We start from the raw sequence: 23,859 nt of genomic DNA, 5'->3' as shown, positions 1-23,859 counted from the left end.
ATGAACATATCAAATGGCTCAAACCCCAACCACACAAGGAATAGATAATCCACAATTGTTTGAAACACAAACTCATGCAATGGTCAGCAATTTCTATAGGAACAAACATCTAAGGCTCAAAAAAAAAGAAAGAAAGCAAATTACTTGTGTCAATATGGTCACCCGAAGTTCGTTTTAAGTGAAACACATGATTTAACAGCCCCCCACCAGCCCATGACTAAAAAGGAAAAAGAGCAAAACAGAGATATACATAACAAACTGGGTGATATAGTGTATGTTAATCACAGAGAGCTTACCTATTAAGAGTAGTGAGCAGAGAGCAACCAAAAGAAAGGAGAGGAATTGTTGCTATCCAGCTACAATCCTACACAAGATCAAATTTACAAATAGAGAGTAGCATTTGATTGAAAGAAAAATAACTGTAATTATAATTCTCTACCTCCTCAAATTAGTGCCATTGATCTGATACGGAACTTGTGGAATCTATAAGACCTATGAGCCACAGCAAACGAAGCAAAAGTCATTTTACCAGCAACATACATCAAGTATGATGGAAAGGCAAAAGCAAATAAAAGGAGATATGATTTGGAAAATCAAAAGCAAATAAAAGGAGAAAAAATTCATCCCTGCACAATTTTCAGCCAAGAGGTCGAAATCCACCATAAATTTACTCTCAGCCACTGTATTCAACAGGACCGCCTGTTTCTTTGACATCAACCGTGAAGTTATATTCCTGATCACAACCCAGATATGAATCACACATAAAATAGAGCGTGTAAGACTTCCTTACGGCTTCAGCAGGAGCAGCAAACTCAAGCTTCACCTTTGACTTCCTCTGAAGGGACACCCTCTTGATGGCTAGCAACTGATTACTCTTGACATCACCAACAACAAGCCACCATCCTTCTTCTTTGGCTTTGGGATATCTGGGAGCATCCACCGGCCCAACCTCTGCCTTTCCCTCCATATCCCGTTCAAGAGTGACCTGCAATGTTATATCGTCTCCAGCCCCCACATTCTGACCATCAAGCACCTCGTATGACATATCGATGTTCGGAAATTGGTTGCAGAACTTTGCGATGTCCAGTAGCTGTGAATCAGTCATCGGCAAGAGTTCACACCTCTCATTGTCTTCCATCTCCACCAAATCAAACACCGTCTCTATTTTCTTTCCAGGGTTCTCCTGGCACCTCTTGGCCCACTCCTTTGTGAAGTGTGGAAGTTGCAAAAGCATGGAATCCCGCTCCCACATGCCTTGTGTTACCATTTGGCTCACTTCCATTGCCAGAAGAGCAAGACTCAGCCAGCCATTACTCGAAATAACATAGACCATTGCTTGAAGCAATCTGCTAGCAGAGAGGAGAACCTCTCTTTGGTCCAGTGCCAAGTTCCCCCCAACATCTTGCCTTGAGAAGTGGGCTTGAAGCAGGGCATTTGCCTTCACATGTGGATCTATGACTCGAGGATTTTCAAAGGAAAATCTCTGGTGGTTGATTAGTCTTCGAACAACTTCTTCTTCCCCAGGTTGAATTGGGAGTAAAGCATACTAAGAAGCTGAAGCCAAAATCTCCAAGAGACCCTTCATCTTTGCTTTGGAAGTTAAAGAACTGAAACGCTCAATGGTGGTATAACTGATATAATAGTAAGATGCCATCATCCCAAGATCCAGAGGAGAAAGGTCCATGTCATCCTCAATGGCAACACACTTACATGCTCCCAAATCACTCAATGTGTTCTCAACAAGCTCGGAAAGATGATCAGAAAGATGCCTGTGACTCACTCCCTGTAGGTTGTAGTAGTTTGGATTTTGTGTGAGTCTCCCATACAAAAAAGTCCAGGTAAGGTAATCAACAGCATCCTGCTTGTTCTCGATAACTCCAGCCACAACTTCTGCATTAAAATTATCATGGAGAAAATGGTGCAAATGGCTTTCCACAGGGAACGCTTCATACAAGAACTTCTTGTAGTAGTCCTTCCGAGGAGCATGGCAAAGGATGACACATTTCCCAGAATCATCTAGCAGAGGTCGACTGGCATGGCCCATCATCTGTAGCAGGTCTGTAACTGGGTAATCTGTGAGAGAATTTTCACGCCCACCATAATATTGAGTCCCCATCACCACCACCAAATGTGCTGCTAATGGCACTCCCCAACACATTGAACTGCTCATAACACAAACCTGAATCCACCCAGCTTCAAATAACTGCGACACAACCTCTTGATCCAAACTGCTCAAACCCTCAAGCAAGTAACCGACTCCATGACGTAAAGTCTCTCTCAACATTTCCTCATGAATTCTGCTGATAAAAGGCTCCAGCTCTTTAAAAGACCGCAAAAGAAAAGCCGGTGTATCCATGCCATCAACATTTGAATACGTCATCAGGTCCACAGCAGTGAGCCGAACATGCTTTCTCGTAGTAACAAACACAATGGCTGGCTTTCTATTCTTCGCATGTTGCACTATTGCATTATATGTAGGTTTTCTCATTGCTTGCATCCTTGCTTCAAAATTGGCAATATCCACTCCCTGAATGTGTATTTCCAGGGGAACCGGCAGAACACCTGGCTGGAAATTGAAAAGTCCATGTGAGGTTGCCCCTATCCATTCCCCAAGATCCTTGGCATTTGCAAGAGAAGTTGACAAAGCTACAATTCTGATCTTATTCTCTACCTGACTTGCAATGTATCTCATCCTAGAAACAATCACCTCCAGCACAGGTCCACCTTGACCTCCAATCAAGTGGAGTTCATCAATTATAAAGAGGGTAACCTGCTGAACATACTTCCCTTGCTTCCAACGGCAGGACAAAGCATCCCATTTCTCCGGAGTACTAATGATAATTTGCCCCCTCTCAAGTAGTTTCATGTCCAAGGTAGTTTCCCCAGTTAATCGAACCACCTGCAATCCCAGACCCTAGCCAAACTTTCTCTCCCAATCACGATAGCGTTCCTTGGCAATAGCTTCAAGAGGAGCAATATACACAGCACGCATAACACTCTCCGGTCCCTTCTGATGATTCCGCAATATGGCAAACTCTGCACATATGGTTTTACCACTCCCTGTTGGGGCAGCAACCAATACATTGTCATCTGTATTATACAACACAGTGGAGACCTGAGTCTGGACAGGATTAAAGTGTTTGAAGTCTTGGTAAATAGCTTCATATGGTGGATATCTTAATGCTGTCACAGGCAGAGGCTGCAAGTCCAATAGCTCTGTTGGGGGAGGATACTTTTCAGGTAAAATAAGGTACCTGAACGAAACAGGCAAAAAAGTTTGCGAACCAATCCACTTATCTGACACAATGTGAACGAAATACTGAGGGGGTTAAGGGTTCAGACATGGGCACTGTGAAATTCAATGTGTGGTCTTCATCAAAATACTGCTTCTTCAGCATGAAATACTCATTATGAAGAATATTTTCCCCATTGTTATCCTCCACAATGACCCAGAAAGGCTCCACATACCGTGAACTTTGTCCTCCCACTGAAAATCTGGGGTAATTGTAAGCTCAACCTTCAAAACACTACGAGTAATTGGCTGAACATACGCCGTAAGATTTAATTTCGGGAATTGATGGATGAACCTGTGGAGTGTTCTGCCCATCTTGGGGTAACGAATCAACTCGCCAATCTCCTGTGATGAAAGATCATAATACCTTTCCCAAGCCAGACTTTTCTTCTCTATCTTCATAAGAATTTCATTTGGAATCCCATTGAATTGGCGAAGAGGTGTTTGGACACTCCACATCCTTTTGCTGACCATTTTGCACAAGTTCAAGGCCTTCTCCGCTAGTTGTGCCCATCCTCGTTTCAAGACAATCTCGAAAAGCACTTGCATAAGCCGACCTGCACTCTAACAGACAAAAGAAAGAACTAAATGTTAAACTCCAGCAACAAAGTAGGAAACAACAAGCCAAGAAGAAAAAGAAAAAAGAAAACAAACCTGAGTAATGAACACCATGTCTGATGTCAATGAAAGTCCTTCCAGCTTTAATTGGGAAATATATGCCTGGAGCAGAACATTAATCTTGGCACTAGGCTCTTCCACGCTTTCCTTGATAGGAATGGGAACACGGTCCAAAAGTTTTACCAGTTCCACTTTCTCATCCTCTCTCACGGTAACATATTTGAATTCTTCACTGAGCGAGAACAACCGACACAGCTCTATGTCCCCCATTGTTGGTTTCAAATGCTCGTTATATGTGGATATTGTTCCATGGGATATGTAGTAGTAACTAGCAATTCAACCCAAGACTGTGGCCTGGAAATATCCACTTTTTCTGTCATATTTAAGCAAATTGTTTCGGTCCAAGATGGTCGCAGCAGAATGAATCTGCAGGAAACATCAAAAGAACATTAATCGGTTATCATAGATAACCATGACCATAAAGTCCAGCAAAAGAAAATATGCAGTGACTGAAAAATAATACACATATTCATCAAGAATGCAATAAATGCAGATAGTATCGCATAATCACATAGCAAGTATTTTTTGCTACATAGTAAACTTACATACACCCATTAGTAATTTCGACCTCAAATTCATTGTTGGATACACAGAAACATACATCCAAAGCCAAATCTAATGCAACATTGGATCACATGGCAAGTGTTTTTGGCCTCACATAGCTGAAGATACACCCATTAGTAAGTTCAACCTCAAATTCATTGTTGGATGTCACACCTAAACATCCCCCCACCCCTTGTATTTATTCCAAGGTCAAATCGCCCTTCCCTTGCCTCTAAGGCCTTACCCCAAAAAAATGTCACTCAAAAAGTAAAAAAAAAAACATACATCCAAAGCCAAATATATGATTGAAGTGAGTAATTTCCTCATTAGATGAAGGGGAATAACTAATTTCATAATCATTCGTAACAAAACATTCAATTTCTAAAACGCCATTAAAAGTTTAAAAAAAATCAGTTTCTCCTCCAACCGTTGACACAACATTAATAGGTCATTCAGAAACTGAACAAGAGAGAGTAGAAGAAAAGAATAGAAATGTCTAACAAAAAAAGACAATAACAAGTTACTTCAGATACAAAAATGCATGATTAGAGATCAAAAAAAAATGAAGGGAATGAAAATGAAAAATGAGGAGGCAATGTCCAAATGACCACGCAAATGACAATGATGTCCATATACCAATGAAAAGCCCACATTCAAGGTCCAAAGCTTACCAGATCAGCCCTCCTCTCCTCCAAAGTTATATCTCTTGTGAGAACATCAGGTGTTAAACCATAAAGTGTGGGATTTCGCAGCATACGGATGTATAAATATGTATACCCAATCCAATTGCAGGCTTCTTTGGCATTTTGTACAGTTCCGAGAACAATTTCAGCATTCAATTGATCAGCCAGCTTGGAAACAAACTGACTTTCAATGGGAAGTTGTTGATTCATCAAAGAAAGATAGTACTGGAGTTCGCTGTGGCCAGTTATGATTATCCCCTCACCATGGGAATCAAACTGAGGCCTTCCAGCACGACCCAGCATCTGCATAACATCCAGAGGACTTAGCTCAGTCCATGCCCCCTTTTCTGGATTGTAAATCTGGGTACCTTTGATAATCACAGTGTGCGCAGGCAAGTTTACGCCCCATGCAAGAGTTGCCGTGGAAACCAACACCTGTACATGTCCAGCAGCAAAAAGATACTCCACAAGCAGTCGATCACCCCTTGTCAACCCGGCATGATGAATTGCAAAACCATAGGGTAAGAGATTCTTAAGATCATTGCTCTTGACCATATCTGTATCACTTTGAAGAATCTCACGACTTGCACTGTCCTCCTTCAGGAATCGACCAAGAGTATCGTTAGCAAGGGCAGTATCTCGAATTGCACAAGCTGTTTTGGCCGTTTCCTTCCTTGAGTGGACAAATATAAGGACCTGATGCTTTCCTGCCACAGCCACTACCTTCTCGTAACAGACATCATTCATTAACTGGAACCTCTGCAGTGCCTTCTTTATTGTGATTCCAATATACTGCTGAGAAAGAGGCACAGGCCTGTAGGTATTGTCAAAATGAAATAAGCCTTTTTCCAGATCAACCCGCAAAAACAATGCCACGTCCTCATAGTTGGGAAGGGTTGCTGACAATCCAACCAACCTAATAAGCTCTTTTGTGGTTTCAATTTGCCTAACAGTTCTGTCAACTATACTTTCAAGCACGGGACCTCTATTATCATGCAAAAGATGAATCTCGTCAATAATAAGAAGTTTCACGAGCTGAGTGTACGTGCGATCTCCAGACTTCCTAGTAATTATATCCCACTTCTCAGGGGTTGTAACAATGATCTGAGTTTCTTCAATTTGCTGCCGGGTCAATGACTGGTCTCCACTTAGCTCCCTCACAGTTACCCCGTAAGCTTGCAATCGATTTGACATATTGCCAACAACTTCAGCAACAAGAGCTTTCATAGGTGCCACATAGACGATCTTATAAGCACCGTGGTTAAATGAACCATCCGGATTTCTATGCAAGACAATCTGTTGAAGTATGGTAAGCACTGCAACATTAGTTTTCCCTGCCCCAGTGGGTGCACAAAGGAGAATGTTATCAGCTTTAAAAAGAGCAGTTTCGTAGACTTTACTCTGCACCCTGTTCAACTGGGTCATTCCTTTGAAAGCAGGTTGTGCCCATTCTGGCATTTCGGAGATCCTTACGAACTTCTCGCCTTCAACTACTCTTGGCTTCAATGCTGGCACATGAACTTCTTCATATCCCTTGCTATGTTGTCTATAAGATCCAGCCGGAAGATCACACTTCTTATTCCCCATTAAAAGACCACCCTGTTCAAAAGCCAGGCTTTCAAGATCAAGCAGCTGGCGCTGGCCTTTCAACCAACCACCTTCTGCATCTCTATCAACAAGTCCTTTCCTATCCCTGTCTACATCCCCTCTACTCTCATCCTTCAAGCACCGAGCCTCTTCTCTAATACTCTTCTCCAAGTTTCTCTGCCGCTCCTTGGCAGTGGCCCTAGTGGCATGCAGCTGCTCCAAAATTGCAGCCAAATCAGGACCCAAACCCACCATTTCCTCTTCGATTTTCTTCCTCTCTTCCCGGTGCTCAGCTCTAGCCAACCGGGTGCACCACACAATCTTCAACCTATTCCACAACAGAAATTTGATGAGGTTAAATTTATCAAACTGGAGATGAACCAAGAGATTAGTTTCAACTTCCCTGTCATCTCCTTCCGCCAATATCTTAAGCACCTCCTTTGCAAGCTTTTGGCATTGTTGAGGATCAATCTGCTGATCATAAGCTTGAGAGATCTTCCTCTAAAGCCAATAAGCATCAATATCCTGAACATTAATACCCATGCCCTCACTTGCTTCCTGTGTATCATCATCATCAATTCCACCACCCATTTGCATAGCTGAAGACCCATTTGGTTCCAGCACATCATCATCATCCTCTTCGTCCTCAGACACCATATCAAGATCGCTGTTCTCTTCCTCATCTTCATTCTCTTCATCAAACTCAACAGCTGCACCAACGTCATCATCCAGGGCCTCATCAGCATTCGCAGCAGTAGGCTCTGTTGCATCTCCTCCGTCTTGGAAATCAGTAATAAGCTTCCCAAGTGAAACAAGGTTATCAAACACATGGTTTGGGATTGGGTTCAGTAACTTCTCAATGTCCCTCTTCTTGTCAGGGTTCCTAACGGCTTCATTCCTCAAAACTGCCAAAATCTCATCAGCTGCACCTCTAACTATATTGAGAGGCTGTCCACCCAACTGCTGCTGAATGACACTGAGCAAGGCCTCGTAGGCAGCCCTGGTCTCCTTGGTTTTTGGCTGGTAGACCCCCTCCTCTGTTGCAGTAAGAACACTTTCCTCCCTAAGACGTCGCTTCTTGCTCTGCCTGCTAGGAACATGTTCAGAAAGGGGATCCCGCTCCTTCTTCTTCCTAGATTTTCTCAGCTTCTCGTCCAACTCAGGAGGTCTGCCCCTGTACGCTTGGTCACCAAAAGATTTGGGATCAATCTTTCCCCAAAGAGATTCAGGCTCCCCAGTAGGTTCATGGGTGTCGCGCGGTCGAGAGTCGGTGGTTAGGACCAGACTAGAGTTGGCTCGATACTCGTACTGCTTGAATCGGGCGTGTCCCTCCGCACCACCAACCAGATGCGCCATAACGATATTTCAAATTGAATCTTAACCAACCCTAGAATCGCAGAGAAAATGAAAGAATATTAAGAAACAGTGTGAGGCTTAAACTCTAACCGAGATTTAAGGCTCCGTTTGGCACAACGGAAAAATTGATTTTCAATGTTAACGGAAATGTTGTGAAAAATATACTAAGTTTAAAGTTGTAAAATATGATGTGAAGTGTTTGGTAAACTAAAAACTGATGCTAGCGGAAAAACGATTGAAATAAAGTATTATAATAAGTTTTTTATATTTATATTAAAAGTAATCTAATAAATATAATTCTTATTAAAATTAATTTTAAGTATTAATTTAATTAATCAAATATAATTTATATTTAAAATTAATTTGAAGTATTTTTTTAATTAATCAACTTAATTTTCTTACATTTATTGTATTTTTTAACTTATCATTATGTATTAAAATTAAACACAAATAAAATTAAAAGTCTTAAATATAAATATTTTATTTATATTTTTAAATTTTAATTATTTTATTTTAATATTAAATTTACTGTTATAATAATTATAAATGCATAAATATAATTAATTCATAATTTTTATTAGAATACAATTATATCTAAATCATTAAATAGTAATACTTTATATTAAAGTGTGGGACCCACACATTGGGAAATTTAAAGTATGGGAGCTTCTTTTGCGTCAGCGGATCCGCTGACGGAAAGTGGCTTGTTTGGCACAGTGGCTCCGCTTGTGGAGCCGCCCTGCCAAACAGGCAGTCACGTCTGCTATTTTTATATCATCAAATGACTACCAAAGAGACAATAACAATAGCAGTAGCGATGGAAGTTACCTCTGAACGAGAATTTCTGTATCAGCAACACTTCGTTGCAAGTCTCAACGGATTATTTTCCTGGTCAATGCGAGCTAACGATCGGGAATTATCAAGTGATCGATGACAACTTTGACAAGTAAAGCGAGGACCAAGGAGAGGCGGCCACCGCCGTATGCAAATGTCAACACAGCATCTAAACGATGTCGTTCCAATTTTGAATCTTCTTTCCCAAGAAAGTCCGTTTTGTGAATTAGGGTTCAGATTTAGAAAGGCCTTCAGAACCTTGATTAAGTGGGCCCCTTATGGGCCTATGGGGTTTTTTGAATGATTATGATGAGCGAAATTTAATCAATGCACTCTACATATGTGTTCATAATAAATCAATATTTCACATGTCAAGTCGTGTGGTGAAGTTTATAATTAGACACAATTTTTGAGGTATGTGTAGCATTATTATATCTATATATAAACCTTTTGTGAAAGACTTGTGCATAGATCTATGTTGGGATTACCTCGATTAAGCAATGACATTTTTTTCATAACAAATTAAGTTTTTTAAAATTTCATCCACGTATGTAAAAAAAATAAAAGACAAGACATATTGGTATTTTGAATTGGACAATGCTAGAGACCCCCAAAATATCAACCCAAAAATCTTCTAAATCTGTGTGGCATTAAAATAGCAATGGATTAAAAACACACATGTGAGACCCACTTCACATCCAACACTCCACATTAAATGGGGGTCTTTTGGGGGTCTCAAGCATTATTCTTTTGAATTCCTTCCTTATGTCTCGTTACTACAAAATTAAATGTATTCACAATTCCAATACAATTTTTGGTAATTGGGTTGGATGACATGGTTATTCACTTATTAGTTTAGGATGTGTGATGTTTGACATATTTTGCCCGTAATGAGATTATAAATATGTTAATTTCTTGTTTTTTTTTTTAACTTCAGGGGAAGGAGAAGGAAGACTCGAACTCGAGACCTCTATGGGATACCAACACAAGAGTGTCATCTAAGCTACTCGTGGTTCTCGTGTTAATTTGTTGTTGGTTGAACTTGAATATTTCCTATTTGAAATTGGACTCATTTACATTTCTAAGAGAGTGAGTGTGAATTTTTTTTAATCGATAATGATATCATACAAGTCTATCGTTTAAATATTTGATTCGATATGATATGCGTTTTCCACCCGACGATATAACAAGTTTGACTAAAAGTCTAGCGTGTGATCACAAGGGTATTGCTCCAATGAGAATCGAAACACAATACCTCTCATGTATGTACGGTTTGGACCCACAGAAATTCACCAACAAAACTATTATTCACTCACTTACTTCAATTCAAAACCTAAAATAAGAAATGTGTTATTTTGTGAGCACATACATAATTTTTTAAGTAATTTGATTAGTGTCCTAACTCAATTTTAGAAGTGTAATCCAACTAACAAAAGTTGTCATTTGATTTAGATCAATCACTTTAAATTTGAACTATATCAAAAAAAATTGAGAAAGAAAAAGAGATATTCATTAAAGCAAATCAGTTTCTACATAAGACATAACCGAACGAGGACACTGCTCAATCAAATAAACATCTTGACAAGATGTATGAACCAATCTAACTAAATGATGGGCAACAAAATTAGCTGATCTCTTAACGTGTACAAAGGAACAACGGTGAAATTGTCTAGCTCGAGCTTGAATTCAACTATATCAATTCTTCTAACAATGATAAAGAACCAGATCCAAATAAATTGTCTAAATAACTTTTTATAAGGCTTGTTAAATGCAATTAATTATCTAAAATTAATATGTAAGCTTAAGATATTAAACCATATATTCATTAAAAAAATACTAAAAAATATTTATAAAAATATCGGATTCGGAAATTATAATTTAAGGTGTAACCGAACGTTTTACTTTGTAAACAGACTAATAACGTGCTTAGGAAAAAATAAAGAACGTGAGTATAAGAAGTACTCATCTCCACCAGCCCCAATTGGGAAGAAGAAAAGAAGAAAGAACCGAAGTGAATTGGTCCTGGCTGGAGCGGCGGCCTCTACTTGATCCGGAATCCATTGATTTTTTGTAAGTTTCCGCTTTCTTCGTGATCCGTACGGGAGTTCGCTTCGTGATTTTTCGTTGTTGACGAAGCTATGATCTGCGATTTTTAGATTGAAAAGGAAAGAGTAAGCATTTTATAGCTAGAATTTCTATGTAGATTTTTTTTGTGCTATCTAAGTTTTGCAAGAGGGAAGCGAAATTGGAACTCTACATTAGAATTAAACTGTGATTTATGTGGAAATTAAAATGTTGATTTATGGGATTGGAATATGAGATCTCATGAATTAGGGTTGAGTTTGCTGTTTGAAATAAGTGATTTTTATAACTGGTTATGTCATCGCTCTAAAAAAGTTGTTATTATTAGTGGATGCATTGCTTATGGAATCCGAGTGTCTTGTACATGAAGTTTCTTCAGAGTGAGATATTGTTCAATATGCATGCAAGAACTTTTAGGAAATTAGACAAGGCGTTCAGATTTTGGACATTGCTTAGACGAAATAGATTCTGCTCATATGTCCTGTCCCAGTTGTGATGGTTTCATGTTAAAGAGGGTTTGCAGAGTCCTTGCATATTTGAATATTGTCCTATGCCTTAGACTAAATATATATTTTTAATTAACTTTTTTTTTCTCTTTATTTCTAGATTCAAAGGAAGTAAAGGAATCATTTCAGAAAAATTTAGACATGGTAAGGCATCCTTGGAAGTGAAGTTTGGGAATGTATTGTTGTGCTCCCATTAACAGGAACTTTTGACATGGTATTTATTGGCTTTTCAGTCTGCTCTGTTCAATTTCCATTCATTTTTAACGGTCGTGCTGCTGGGAATTTGTACTTGCACTTACCTAAAGATGCATTTTCCAGCAATCCTTGAGCAGAGAACAGGGTATGTTTCATCTTGTTGTCTGTCGTCTTTATCTTCAAGGTACTTATGGAGGATGGTTGATAACTCTATTTCCCTTATTCATATTTTAGTATTAGACCCTATTCAATGGATTATGACAATTTTTATGCTTGTCGTATGGTTTGAGTTAATTCAAGCTAATCACAAGAGTGACTTTTGCAGATTATTGATACACATATTTCTACATGATTGACAACCTAATGTAATTAAAGGCACCATGCATAATTGTTTATCAATTAGATTCAGGACACATCACACATGGGCTAGCATTCTCACACATGACTTTGTTATAAATTCACCTTTCACATTATAACACATTATAATGGCTGTTACACGCCCAGATAACAATTGCATCATCCTTTCTTGAGACATAAATAAGGCTTCAAGCACCGTGAAGACTAGTTTATGCCTTATTGCCTTCAGTTATCGTTAGTTGAGATTTCTAGTGCCAAACGTAGCGTCTGATTTCAAAGTGATATTACTCTGTTGGCTCTTTTTTGGCATTTCTAAAATGAATCATTGGTTATGTGAAAATTTTGGTACCCCAAGTTTTCACCCTATGACATCATTTAATCTATTTCTTGTGAATAACTAGTGGATGGTCAGCTCTGGTGATACCATTGGCTATCAAATATGTAAGTGTAGTCTTGTGACCGCTCTCTCATCCTCTCTCTAAAATGAGGAAGATTTCTTTAAGTTCTGGTGTTATAATTCCTTTAGTTAATTAGTTGAGTTGCGAGTTAATGATGTCATGGGACCACTATTAGGTTGTTGTTGGTAGTGGTGATTCATTTAGGGAGTGATCATATTCTTGACATCCTGATATGTTTAACTGGACAGGTTTCGTGGTTTCTTTTGGAAGGCAGCAAGAATAGGTAGGTTATCCTACTTTGAAGCTTGGCCATTATGGGCGTTAGTGTGCTTTGTTCTCTTTAGCTTTTTTTATTTATTTTTTATTTTCCTTCGATGTTTATATGTTTGCACTCTTTCTATGAAGTCTCTACATAATGCAAGGGTGAGGTGCATGGGGTGTATTCACGAATTACAAGTCAGTTAATTATAGATTTCTTTTGTTGTTATTGTTTCATTTGGTTCTTGGGAGGATAGGGAAATGGATGTTGGTTAAGATGGGATTAGTTTCTCTCAATTTCCATCTAAAAGATATCATAATCAGCTAAGGAAGATCTTTATCAATATCTGCATGCTGATCAAGAAAGTCGTCGTTGTATGTTTTAAGGGTGCTGATTGAAGCAAGAAGTTTTAAGAATATTTTTACTAATTATTAAAAGGGGACGTTAAATATGAAAATCCGTGTGGGAAAGAAATTTGAATTCATATAGTTTATTTTTTAAAATATATAATTCAAGTGACTACTGGGTAGAGACTAGAGATGTTGATGACATAGTGACAAACTACAAAGAAAAGAAGATGATCCAAAAAGACATGGATGGAAGTGAAGAAGTGACATGTAATATATAATGTTGGTCGAGAGTGTAGCTTTTAATAGGAATGTATGACGAAGGAGAATTCATGCGATGAATTCTCACTAGTTCTCATATAAATTCGTGTAGTTGATATTGTTTGGGATAAAGGATTAGATGATGATGATAATGAGGTGGTGGTTAACGAGTGACATGACAGTGGGGGACTGTTTGATTTTGAATTTTATGGTGAAGAACTAAAAATGAGAAGAAAAAAAGAAGAAGATGAGAATTGATGAAACTGAGTGTGGTGATACTTGGATGAAATCCATGGTTTGAAATTGGTTCTTTAAAATGTCTTTTTTTCTCTTGCAAGGGCAAACCTTTTCATGATGGTAAAGTTGCTTCACATCATCCCAGACTAGGCATTTAGATTCCAACCACAGAAACAACCTCTCTGCAATGAAGATTTGAGGCCCATTTGCCCTTTCAAACCTTGGCTCCGCTAAGTGAGGCTTGTGCATTGGGTTGTCCTTTTCTTCTCTTGTCGTGTATCTCCAAATGATATTGAAATCCCCCGTTCAGCCAAACTTCGAGCGAACCATTAAAGTTTCTTGTCACGCTTTGAGTGAAAATTGGATACTGACAGTTCCACACGAGTTGTTAAAACCTATGGTGTTCAATTTTTGGGACGATTGTAAAGTTCGGGAAGAGTTTAGTCATCTAGTGGATGGCCCGGAAACTATACTGCCAATTAGTTTGTATGACTTCAATTTTCCATGATGGAATGCTTTAACTATGACCTGGGCTTAAGAATTTATAGATAGTCAATTGTCTTCGCCTATTTTGTAGCCTTTCTGAAAATGTAAGTTGCTTCAAGGGTATTTATTTCCCATGCTACTGGGTGTAGTTACTGGATACAATGTATATTTAACTAGGAAAAGACAATTACATCTTTGGTAAATGGTAACAGACACAGCTTGAGTAGAGTACCCACCAACCAATTCAGTGATGCTGCTATAGGAAATTATAACGGAATAAAATAATACATGGATGGAAATTCTGTGGTAGAATGAAGTGTGGGAGGAGTCCAACCCCTTAAATAGACATGGCGCTGCCATTCATTTCATTTCTTCATGCTTTCAAATAAATGCCAGGAAGCCTTTTTTATGGACCCTAAAAACAATCTGGATTTTAGGATAATAAATGCTTACCTTGGAACTAAACTTTGAATTATTACTCAAAGAATTGACTGAAAACTAAAAGTGTAATTTGGCAGAAACTTTTGAGGCCCTTGACTAAAATTCAAAAGGAATTCAGTTCCCAAATATCCTTTGATATTCTATGTTCTGGTTCCTTCTGATTTTAGAACTTGATTTTTGGTTTCCCTTTGAGTTTGATTCTCCCCCTTGTATGGATTATTCAGCATATGACCTTGAAATTCCAGAGAGTATTGAATAGGAAATTTGGAGAGGAATTATGTCTTACAATTACAACTATATCATTCTTCTTTTATGAGTTTTTTTAACTTGCTACTTAGCATGCTTTCCACTTTGGCTTGACACGCTTCTGTGTGCTTGCAAAAACAGGTGAGCGGTTGAGCCCCTGGATGGCTGTAGGATGCTTTACGATGGGCGTGTCAATAATCTTTTTTTGAGTTCAAACATCCTGTGACTCTTGTCCACATATTCAGAAGTAAGCTTTCTCTTTCTTTCAACGGGTAGATTCTTTGACCCAGTGAAATTCGATGTTAACTTACAAAATGTCCCCCCTGCTCCTTCTATGAAGTGTACCTGTTTGCTGACGCATTTTGGAGGCATAACAGTGTTTTTTTTTCTTCAACTTGTTTTTCATAGGTTGAAAGCATGAATCGAAGAGAAGTGCTATGAGGTGTGAACTTTTATATTAAAGTTGGTTTACCTGCGTAAGATAAAGAAATTACCAAAAAGAAGAAGAAAATTTATTGTACCAATTTTCCAATTTTCACTCTACTAGTAATATGTTTGAATGTGTAATCTTAAGCTGTGCAGTTTGCTTGTGTTTCTTGCTGTAGCTGTTGTATTTGTCTGGCTGCCTGCAACTGAGTTTCAATTTCATCCTCTTAATAAATTTTTATTAATTCAAATGAAGTATGAGAAACTAAAGTTGCGTGTGGCAGACAACATATGTAATATGATAAGTATGAATTGAGGTATAGTTCTAAGAGCTAAGGACTGCATAATGGGTGCATCAGTGCATGTGTTTGTGACAAAAAACAGACTTACTGTATCCCCTCCCATAAGTAGGATTAGGACCATGCTATATGCTTTAAGAGTATGTGCCATTAATGCAATCATGCGTTTTATTGTATAATATATACTTGTGGTATATATTTGATGCAAAGAAAAGTATGAAAAAGAAATAGAGCAGGAACGTCAAGCGGATAAAAGGGCAATACGGGACTTCAAGCCAACAGGGATACAAGCAATGACATATACCGACACCTTATGCCTGAATCGTCTCAGGACCACAACTTTTCCTCCACCCCAGTGAACCACAGACAAAATGATCTTCTTTATGGGTTTCTTCTCAGTGCTGCTCATGGTGGTGGTATGGATGACCATCTCTTCTTTTTCTTCTTCGCTTTCTCCCCAGTGAAGAGGGTAGCTCCTCAGGAACACCCTTCTGTTGTTGTAGTCTTCATACCGAAAACTCCTTGCCCTCATCCCATTTTCCTCCAGGTCCTTGAATCCCATGCTTTTAGAAGAAAGCTGAAGAGCTTACAGGTATTGCCAGCTCTTATATAGTTGATAGTCTACTCTCTTTTTTCCCTATTTTTTTTCCCGTTTATGAGAGAGAGGGATATATTTTTAGTAGTAGACAGGATGATGTTTAGAGAAATGACGGAAGATCATAAGAATAAATATTATATTGACAACGATGGATTTGTTGTGATATTTGTCTGTGGTGATATGGTAGCATCGTGGCGGGTATGATACTAAATTACAGTAGGATAGAATTTCATTACATGATTGCTTGCATCTGCTAGAGTATTGATTCATCGATCTTTTTATTGTGTACAAGAAAGGAATATAGATTGAAATGTTGATACATCTTTAAAATTATTTTCTTATTTGATATTTTTTGTCTGTACTTGTGTAACCTCTTTGGAATATCCTCTTTCATTTTCCCCTAACAAGAGTTAGGAACCCCTTTTTTATCACAAAGTTACCAAACTTTTCTAGGTACATAATCCATTTGATAGCTGTTTGGGATGGCCTTTAACTTCTGTGAATTTTCTTTGGAATGAATTCTGAGTAAATGTGCGTTATCGCTGGCATCATATATCATGTTGTTAGCCATTTAGGTGATAATCTAGTAGTAAATATCTCAGGGGCTAAATCGTATGAACTCGAAAGGTTTTAAGTTTGATTCTCATTTGGAGCAATACACTTGTGGCCACTCATTAGGCTTTTCCTTAACTTACCTAGTCGTCAAGTGGGAAACTTTTATGCGCGCAGATCCGACGGTCCAAGTTTAAGCCCACTTGTATGTCGTCGTATTTCTCGGTTATAAAAAAAATTCATAATCATGTTGTCCTTTTGTAGGTATTGAATCCATAGCACTCATAAGACTCCATACATACATGTATGCATACTTGATCCCTTTACACATAAAGGATTATAAGGAAGAAGACAGATCACATATCCTGTCATAATAGACTGTTGTGGCTTACTCACCTTTAGTGACGCATAAAACAAGATATAACAGTTTGCCATTAACGTGGATTAGATGATTTAGCCATTTAGGTGCTTTGATTTGTATGTTCGTGCCTAGTAGTAAAAACACCCTGTCTCGGGCAAGGCACGTTGAAGACGATGAAAGGGTATGAAAAAGACGGAAACATTTGTGTAGACAACTTTCATTTGCTTTCATTGACCAATGCTTGAGAGCGAAGATAACAATGTGTTTCATTTTGTCGTTTCTACTTATCTTGATTGGAGTGGTTGCCGAAAAAAATATTCCAGTTACTGTAGGGGCTGCAATTGAGTGGGCTCAAGCCAAGTATGCTTGGCTCGGTTATACTAAAACTAAGAGCATGTCCAATGTACACTTGAAAACTATTTTTCAAGTATCCAAAAGTGAACTTTATGGAAAATTTAGAGTGCTAGAGTTCTATAATGGATTAAAATGAACACTTGAAAACACACTTTCTTGATAATGACACTTGTTTTATAGGTTGTTGTGGAAAATGACACTTGAAATATGAAGTATAGATATAATTGATGAATAGTGAAGAGAGAGATGATGAAAAGGAAGAGAGAGGTGATGAAAATGAAGATAGAGGTGATGAAAAGTAAGAGAGAGATGATAAAAAGTAAGAGAGAGATGATAGAAAGAAAGAAAGAGAAAATAGATAAATGAGTTTGAAGTGTTGGAAAGTATGAAGTGTTGATGAATAAAATATATTATGGGACCCACTCACCCAATTAAATTATGCCACCCAGGATAGAAGAGAAGAGAGAGAATGGCTTTGAAGTACTTGATATTTATTTTAGCATTGGAGATGCTGTAAGGATCTGCATTAGAATGGCTTTAAATAATCTATTGGGTGACAGCTTAGTTGGTGAACATCTCTGGGGACTGGAGTTAAATTGTATGAACTTGGGAGGTCCTTAGAGCAAGTCCAACCCATTACTTATTTTTGGTAACACAGTTTCCCCTATTTTAAGTAAAAAACAGTTTTAGGTTACCAGTTTTCTAACATCCTTCCAACCACATACCCAATTTTAACATCACATCAAATATTTTAATATTTTCCAACATAACTACTTTTAACTACCTTCAACTTTAACTTATTATAACAAATGCAACTAATTTTGTCTTAATTTTAATAATGTCATCATTATATATAATTATAAATTAAAAAAATTAATATTGATATTTTGTATAAATATAGTTATGTATTATCATTTGTATAAAAAAAATTAAAGTGTTAATTAATCAACACCACATATTTCGGATACCAAAAATTTAATCACCACCATTCCATGATTTATTCACCACCACATATTTCATTTAATTACCACCACACATTTCAGTTATCATTCCATGATTTATTCACGGCCACATATTTCAGATACCATTCAAACATTGATTCATGACCACATATTTCACTTAATAACCACCACACATTTCTTATACCATTCTATGATTTATTCTGCACCACACATTTAAGCTACCACAACACATTTGCATTTGGCTATAAATAAGCTACTTTCCCATATGAACTTCACTTCACTTCACTTTCAATCCTAGTCTCACTTATACACTCTGTTTTCTTGCAAGTAGATAATCTTCCATATGTCTCGCCATAATCATTTGGTTAATATGTTACTCGAGGAGGATGATACTGTCAACGACGATTTTTCTCTGCTCGCAACTTTAATCGTGGAGGAGGAAGAAGATCGTCCAGCTGCACGCCGTGGTTCTATGCCAGGTCATGCTGTAATTCATCGTGGTCGAGCTGAAGGTCATGAAAGACTTTATCGTGATTATTTTGCTGAGACACCCACATACCCTCCCAACATATTTCGAAGGAGGTTTCGAATGAATCGTTCTCTATTTCTCCGAATTTTATCTGCCGTCGAAGGATTTGATCCATATTTTGCGCAAAAAAGAGATGCTATTGGCGTGCCTGGTTTGTCTTCGCTTCAAAAGGTAACTGCTGCACTTAGGATTCTTGCTTATGGAGCATCTGCAGATTCTGTAGATGATTACGTACGGATTGGCAAAAGCACTGCTATTGAAAGCGTCAAAAGGTTTGTTAGAGCAATTATTGCTTTATTTCATGAACAATATTTAAGATTGCCAAACAATGAGGATGTGATTAGGTTATTAGCTATGAACGAAAGACGCGGTTTCCCTGGAATGTTAGGTAGTATTGATTGTATGCACTGGAAGTGGAAGAATTGTCCAACTGCTTGGCAAGGTATGTATACTGGTCATATTCAAGAACCGACCATGATTTTAGAAGCAGTTGCTTCACAAGATCTCTGGATATGGCATGCCTTTTTTGGTTTACCAGGATCCCTAAATGATTTGAATGTGCTGGATCGATCTCCTTTATTCAATGAACTTGCAGAAGGTCGTGCTCCTCCAGTAAACTACACAATTAATGGCAACAATTACTCGATTGGATACTATCTTGCTGATGGTATATATCCATCATGGTCAACATTCGTCAAGACTATTCCAGCTCCACAAGGTAATAAGAGGCAATTCTTTGCTAAAGCTCAAGAATCGGCTCGCAAAGATGTTGAGCGAGCATTTGGGGTACTGCAATCCCGTTTTGCAATCGTGCGTGGACCGGCGCTTTATTGGGAGATTGATACTTTATCGGATATTATGCGAGCGTGTGTAATACTACACAACATGATCGTTGAGGATGAGAGAGACCATTATGGTATCAATTTCAATTACGATACAATTGAGGGGTATACGCCGCCAAATATTTCACATTCACTCATACCTGAAACTATGGAGTACGTTGACACTTATTATCGTATTAGAAATAGGCAGAGTCACTCTCAATTGCAAGCAGATCTTGTTGAACATCTTTGGCAATTACATGGTGGAGAATAATTATATTAGTAGTTGTTTTAATGTTGTGCGAGTGCTTTGTTTAGGCTACTACTTCAAGTGGTGAATTGTATTACTGTTTTAATGTTGTGCGAGTGCTTTGTTTAATTCGGTGTATTAGCAATATAAATTATATATGTTGTATTGACTAGTAATTTAAGTGCTTATATTAAAAGTTATGAATGCAATCAGATCATATACAAACAGTTGGAACTATCCATTATATAATTAAACCCACAGTTCATACATATGAGGTCAGAACTTAAATAGTGTTTAATACATATAAACATTAAGCTAAAAATTAACATATTCAGAGTTCAATCAAGGCCTTGTCTAGCTAATATTTCTGCCTTGCGACGCTCGTAATATGTTGCTAAACCTGGAGGCATGCTAGCAGTGTCCATAAGCATGATTCTTTCCTCTTCCATTGCTTCTTTGATACGATATTTTTTCTTCTCAATGTCTATCAATTCTTGTTGTTGTGAGAATGCTCTCTCATATCGGGCTTCTCTTTTTGTGCATTCTTCGTCAAATTTTATTATCATCATTGCTGAAGAAGTTGTAGAAGCACTGGTAGCTTGTGTCTTCCCTTTGCGGAGGCGTTCTTTCGATGCTTTTCTACCAAGTGGTCGCTCTAACTCATCGAAAGTGCTGGGCACATTTTCATCTTCTTCTAGATTTATTGAATCAGGAGTTGTTGGGGGAGAGGATTGCGGACTAGAATTCTTTGTTTTCTTGTTGGCCTTCCTTGAAGAATTCTCCATCATCCACTTTGGGTGATGTCTCAGTTGATACCAACAATGTAAGAATTGGAATGAATGACTTTCCAATTGTTTGAACATTATTTGAGCCTGCATAATCTGTAATTGCACGATGCAAATAATGCAAGTAAACTAAAATAATATATTGAAGTCAACAAAGGCAGAGGAAGCACAACATGTAAACCAAGGCAGAGGAAGCATAAATTTACTACAAAGTAGGAGAGGAGCTGCAGTAAAGCATAACATGTAAAACAATAACAAAGTAATCATACTAAAGCATGCGAAAGTTTTCTGCTGAGAAAATTTACTACAAAGTATGAGAGGAGCTGCAGTAAAGCATAACATGTAAAACAATAACAAAGTAATCATACTAAAGCATGCGAAAGTTTCCAGCTTCTCAGCAGATTAACAATCAGAAGATTCCATAATTGATAGTGAGACAGATAACAAAGGAATTGCTTATTGATAAATATTAATACCTTATCTTGTTCAGTCACTCCACTCTGCTGTCTTCCATCTATTTTCGCAAAATGTCCACAAAATTTGTTAACTTCTCTTTGTAAAGTACTCCAACGATGCTGCAATGAGACTTTGGATCGAACGATATTAACATCTTGCTTGTTTTCATTGTAGTAATTTTCAATCCTTTCCCAATAGGCGCCTAGCTTTTGTTGGTTTCCATGCACCGGATCTAAGCTAGTATTAAGATATGCGGAAATGAGCAATAAATCATCCTCAATTGCAAAGTTGGTTCCCCGTTGACCCCTCCTAGCAATGGAAGGGGTATTGGTGAATTGAGGCACGGTAGGACTATCCTCATTAGTTTCACTATGCTCATTGGTAAGAAAGGGATCGTCGATGGTTGATCCTCCACTTAAAAGACTGGTGTAATAAGCATTGTTTTGTGAATCCATCTACGAAGAATAATGAAAGACAAAGAAAGATGCATCAAAGGAAAATTTCCACCTGAAAATTTCCACCATTCTCTATCATTACCAAATTTAATTACCATATTTGCCAAGTCTTGTCATTTTAATGATTCTCCAATTTACAATTGCAGAATTTCTACAATCTTGCACTTTCTCATCATCCAATACAAGTAATTTCAAAATTGAATGTACTAATCAAAAAAGAAAAACACTTTTGCACGGGAAAAAATGCTACAGTTCATACTTTTGCTCAGAAAAGATGAATTTCTCTTCTCATTGATTCCATTGCTGGAATCTCTGAAGTCTGACATGTGAATTGTTTCATGAACTCATCATTGCAGAAGAATCAGCTAAATAACAGAACTAGAAATGAAAGAATAACACAACCATTACAAATTTAAGAAAAAAATTAGAAATTGGGGATTCTGGAAAAGCAAATGGAGAATGGATGGCTCTCATAATATCTCACGTTCATCAGTCGGAACAAAACAGCAACCATTAACAAACTCGAGAACAAAACAGCAAAACATTGTATACTCTTGAACAATCAATTTGAAGACCAAAACCCTCCATACCCAACAAGATTGAAGAAGGTGAACCACTCAAAACAAAAAGATTATGAGAAGAGGTAGAAGACAGACCTGTTGTAGATCGACAGAGCAAGTAGATCGGACGCTGTTTCGTCTTCAGACAAGGTCTTCGGCAATGGATCTTCTTTTGCTGACTCAGATCTGAACCCCAGTCTCTCTTGTTCTTCCGCCGACTCAGATCCAAACCTCAATCTCTCTCGCGAACGGTGGTCGTCAGTTGGAGTGTATCGCGGGAGCGGCGAAGAAGAGAGTTTTTAGTTCGCGGGAGCTATAGATAAGAGAGAGAAAAAATAGTTAAAATATTATATAGGTAAGATCACACATACCCGAGATTTGAGTTAGGAAAAATGAAAAGTTGAAAATGAGTAAGGTTTTTGGTAACCGGTTGGAAGGCTTAAAAGTGAAAAATCATAACCTAAAATAAGATTTTACTTATTTTACACTACCCGTTGGACTTGCTCTTAGAGTTTGATTTTCACTGAGAGCAACACTCTTGTAGTCACACGTTGGGCTTTGACCCAACTTATTCTGTTGTCAGATGAAAAATTTTGTATGTGCGCGCCTCACTGATTGATTTTAGAGTTATATCATATATCCAAAAAAAATGTTTTATACTTTTAGCTTGGATTCTTAGGATTTAGCGTTTAAGATCGAGGGTTATAGCAATAAGGGCTGAAGTTGAGCGGACTCAAGTTGAGTAGTTTTGGCTCAATTAAAACTAATACAAGTTTAAGTGTGCGCTTAATTAAGACTTATTCTTGAGTTTGAGTTTGTTTGGAACTAAGTATTTGGTATAAGGATAATGCTTGAGACTCCCAAAAAGTGACCCTCAAAAGACCCCAATTTAATTTGGAGTGCTGGATATGAAGTGGGCCTTACGTGTGTGTTTTTAATCAATGACTATTTTAATGTCACATAGATTTGGGGGACTTTCGGGAGCTAAATTTTTGGGATCTCTAGCATTGTTCTTGGTATAATCAAGTTAGTAAGTCTAAGCAATGGAGTTTGGAGGAAAGAATGAAGTTTCAAGCTAGGAGGGAAAACCCATTTGGTATTTTTCTGTTTTTCAATTTCAAGATTCGAATTCTTCGATTATTTCCAAAGTTGCCAATATCACTCTATGATCTGCATGACCAATAAGAGCTTTGGTAGCTCTTTTTTTTAAACGGAGAGAGGGAATTCGAATCCTGATCATCAGAGCTTTGGTAGCTTTCAACATTTGCTTACTTGGTTCTTTAATATAATGAATGATCCATAAGCTGCGGTTGTTACATATTCGTAATATACTAATGGATAATGCTTGAGACCCTCAAAAAGTGATCCCAAAAGACCCCCATTTAATATGGAGTGGAGTGTTGGATGTGAAGTGGACCCTATATGTGTGTTTTTAATTAATGACTATTTTAATACCACATAGATTTGGGGGTCAAATTTTTGGGGTCTCTAACATTGTCCTATACTAATATATGCCTGTGTTTGGTTAGATTATTTTCAATAGAACGAGCCCAATCCCAATGAGCGTCCTAATGGACATTTAGGGGAGTTGGGCCTCGGGGTTACAGCTAAAAGGTGTTAAGTAATTTAAAAAGGGCCCAAGACCAAGCCCAGGCCCGACATT

General features: G+C 37.9%; 3 protein-coding genes, 1 non-coding gene and 1 pseudogene across 5 annotated transcripts; 2 read left to right on the top strand and 3 right to left on the bottom strand.

Moving 5' to 3' along the window:
* Nucleotides 1-584: 584 nt before the first annotated feature.
* Nucleotides 585-9,105, bottom strand: LOC120000278 (annotated as a pseudogene).
* Nucleotides 9,106-10,888: 1,783 nt separating this feature from the next.
* LOC119999738 (protein kish-like) lies at nucleotides 10,889-15,465 on the top strand. Of its 2 annotated transcripts, none has more exons than XM_038847466.1 (6): nucleotides 10,889-11,043; nucleotides 11,662-11,705; nucleotides 11,795-11,901; nucleotides 12,760-12,794; nucleotides 14,930-15,035; nucleotides 15,197-15,465. In XM_038847466.1, the coding sequence occupies exons 2-5, from the start codon at nucleotides 11,703-11,705 to the stop codon at nucleotides 14,995-14,997; spliced, it is 213 nt and encodes a 70-aa protein (XP_038703394.1). In that variant the 5' UTR covers nucleotides 10,889-11,043; nucleotides 11,662-11,702; the 3' UTR covers nucleotides 14,998-15,035; nucleotides 15,197-15,465. The 2 variants fall into 2 exon arrangements, with proteins under 2 accessions (XP_038703394.1, XP_038703395.1); XM_038847467.1 differs by having other exon boundaries at nucleotides 10,915-11,144.
* A 3,245-nt stretch (nucleotides 15,466-18,710) lies between these two features.
* LOC120000610 (putative nuclease HARBI1) lies at nucleotides 18,711-19,964 on the top strand. The gene has a single exon (XM_038848734.1). It carries the CDS (start codon nucleotides 18,711-18,713, stop codon nucleotides 19,962-19,964), a length of 1,254 nt encoding a protein of 417 aa, XP_038704662.1.
* A 190-nt stretch (nucleotides 19,965-20,154) lies between these two features.
* LOC120000519 (glutathione S-transferase T3-like) lies at nucleotides 20,155-21,682 on the bottom strand. The gene is made up of 2 exons (XM_038848626.1): nucleotides 21,202-21,682; nucleotides 20,155-20,821 (listed from the first exon to the last, which is right to left on the bottom strand). The coding sequence occupies exons 1-2, from the start codon at nucleotides 21,634-21,636 to the stop codon at nucleotides 20,279-20,281; spliced, it is 978 nt and encodes a 325-aa protein (XP_038704554.1). The 5' UTR covers nucleotides 21,637-21,682; the 3' UTR covers nucleotides 20,155-20,278.
* A 212-nt stretch (nucleotides 21,683-21,894) lies between these two features.
* LOC120001169 lies at nucleotides 21,895-21,995 on the bottom strand. Its single transcript, XR_005468771.1, has one exon. It is a non-coding gene; the product is annotated as a small nucleolar RNA R64/Z200 family (small nucleolar RNA).
* Nucleotides 21,996-23,859: the final 1,864 nt, after the last annotated feature.

The sequence above is a fragment of the Tripterygium wilfordii genome, chromosome 6 (assembly GCF_013401445.1).
Source record: "Tripterygium wilfordii isolate XIE 37 chromosome 6, ASM1340144v1, whole genome shotgun sequence".
Lineage (NCBI taxonomy): Eukaryota > Viridiplantae > Streptophyta > Magnoliopsida > Celastrales > Celastraceae > Tripterygium > Tripterygium wilfordii.
Note: the sequence above shows the minus strand (reverse complement) of the source record. Positions and strands in the feature narration are given on the sequence as shown.

What these genes read in the sequence shown, in the direction of transcription:
- LOC119999738 (XM_038847466.1), top strand. An exon ending in ATCCTTGAGCAGAGAACAGG is followed by an intron (nt 11,902 to 12,759) that starts GTATGTTTCATC and finishes TTAACTGGACAG; the next exon opens with GTTTCGTGGTTTCTTTTGGA. An exon ending in TTGGAAGGCAGCAAGAATAG is followed by an intron (nt 12,795 to 14,929) that starts GTAGGTTATCCT and finishes TTGCAAAAACAG; the next exon opens with GTGAGCGGTTGAGCCCCTGG.
- LOC120000610 (XM_038848734.1), top strand. Translation starts at nt 18,711, where the DNA reads ATGTTACTCGAGGAGGATGATACTGTCAACGACGATTTTTCTCTGCTC.
- LOC120000519 (XM_038848626.1), bottom strand. Translation starts at nt 21,636, where the DNA reads ATGGATTCACAAAACAATGCTTATTACACCAGTCTTTTAAGTGGAGGA. An exon ending in GAGTGACTGAACAAGATAAG is followed by an intron (nt 20,822 to 21,201) that starts GTATTAATATTT and finishes GTGCAATTACAG; the next exon opens with ATTATGCAGGCTCAAATAAT.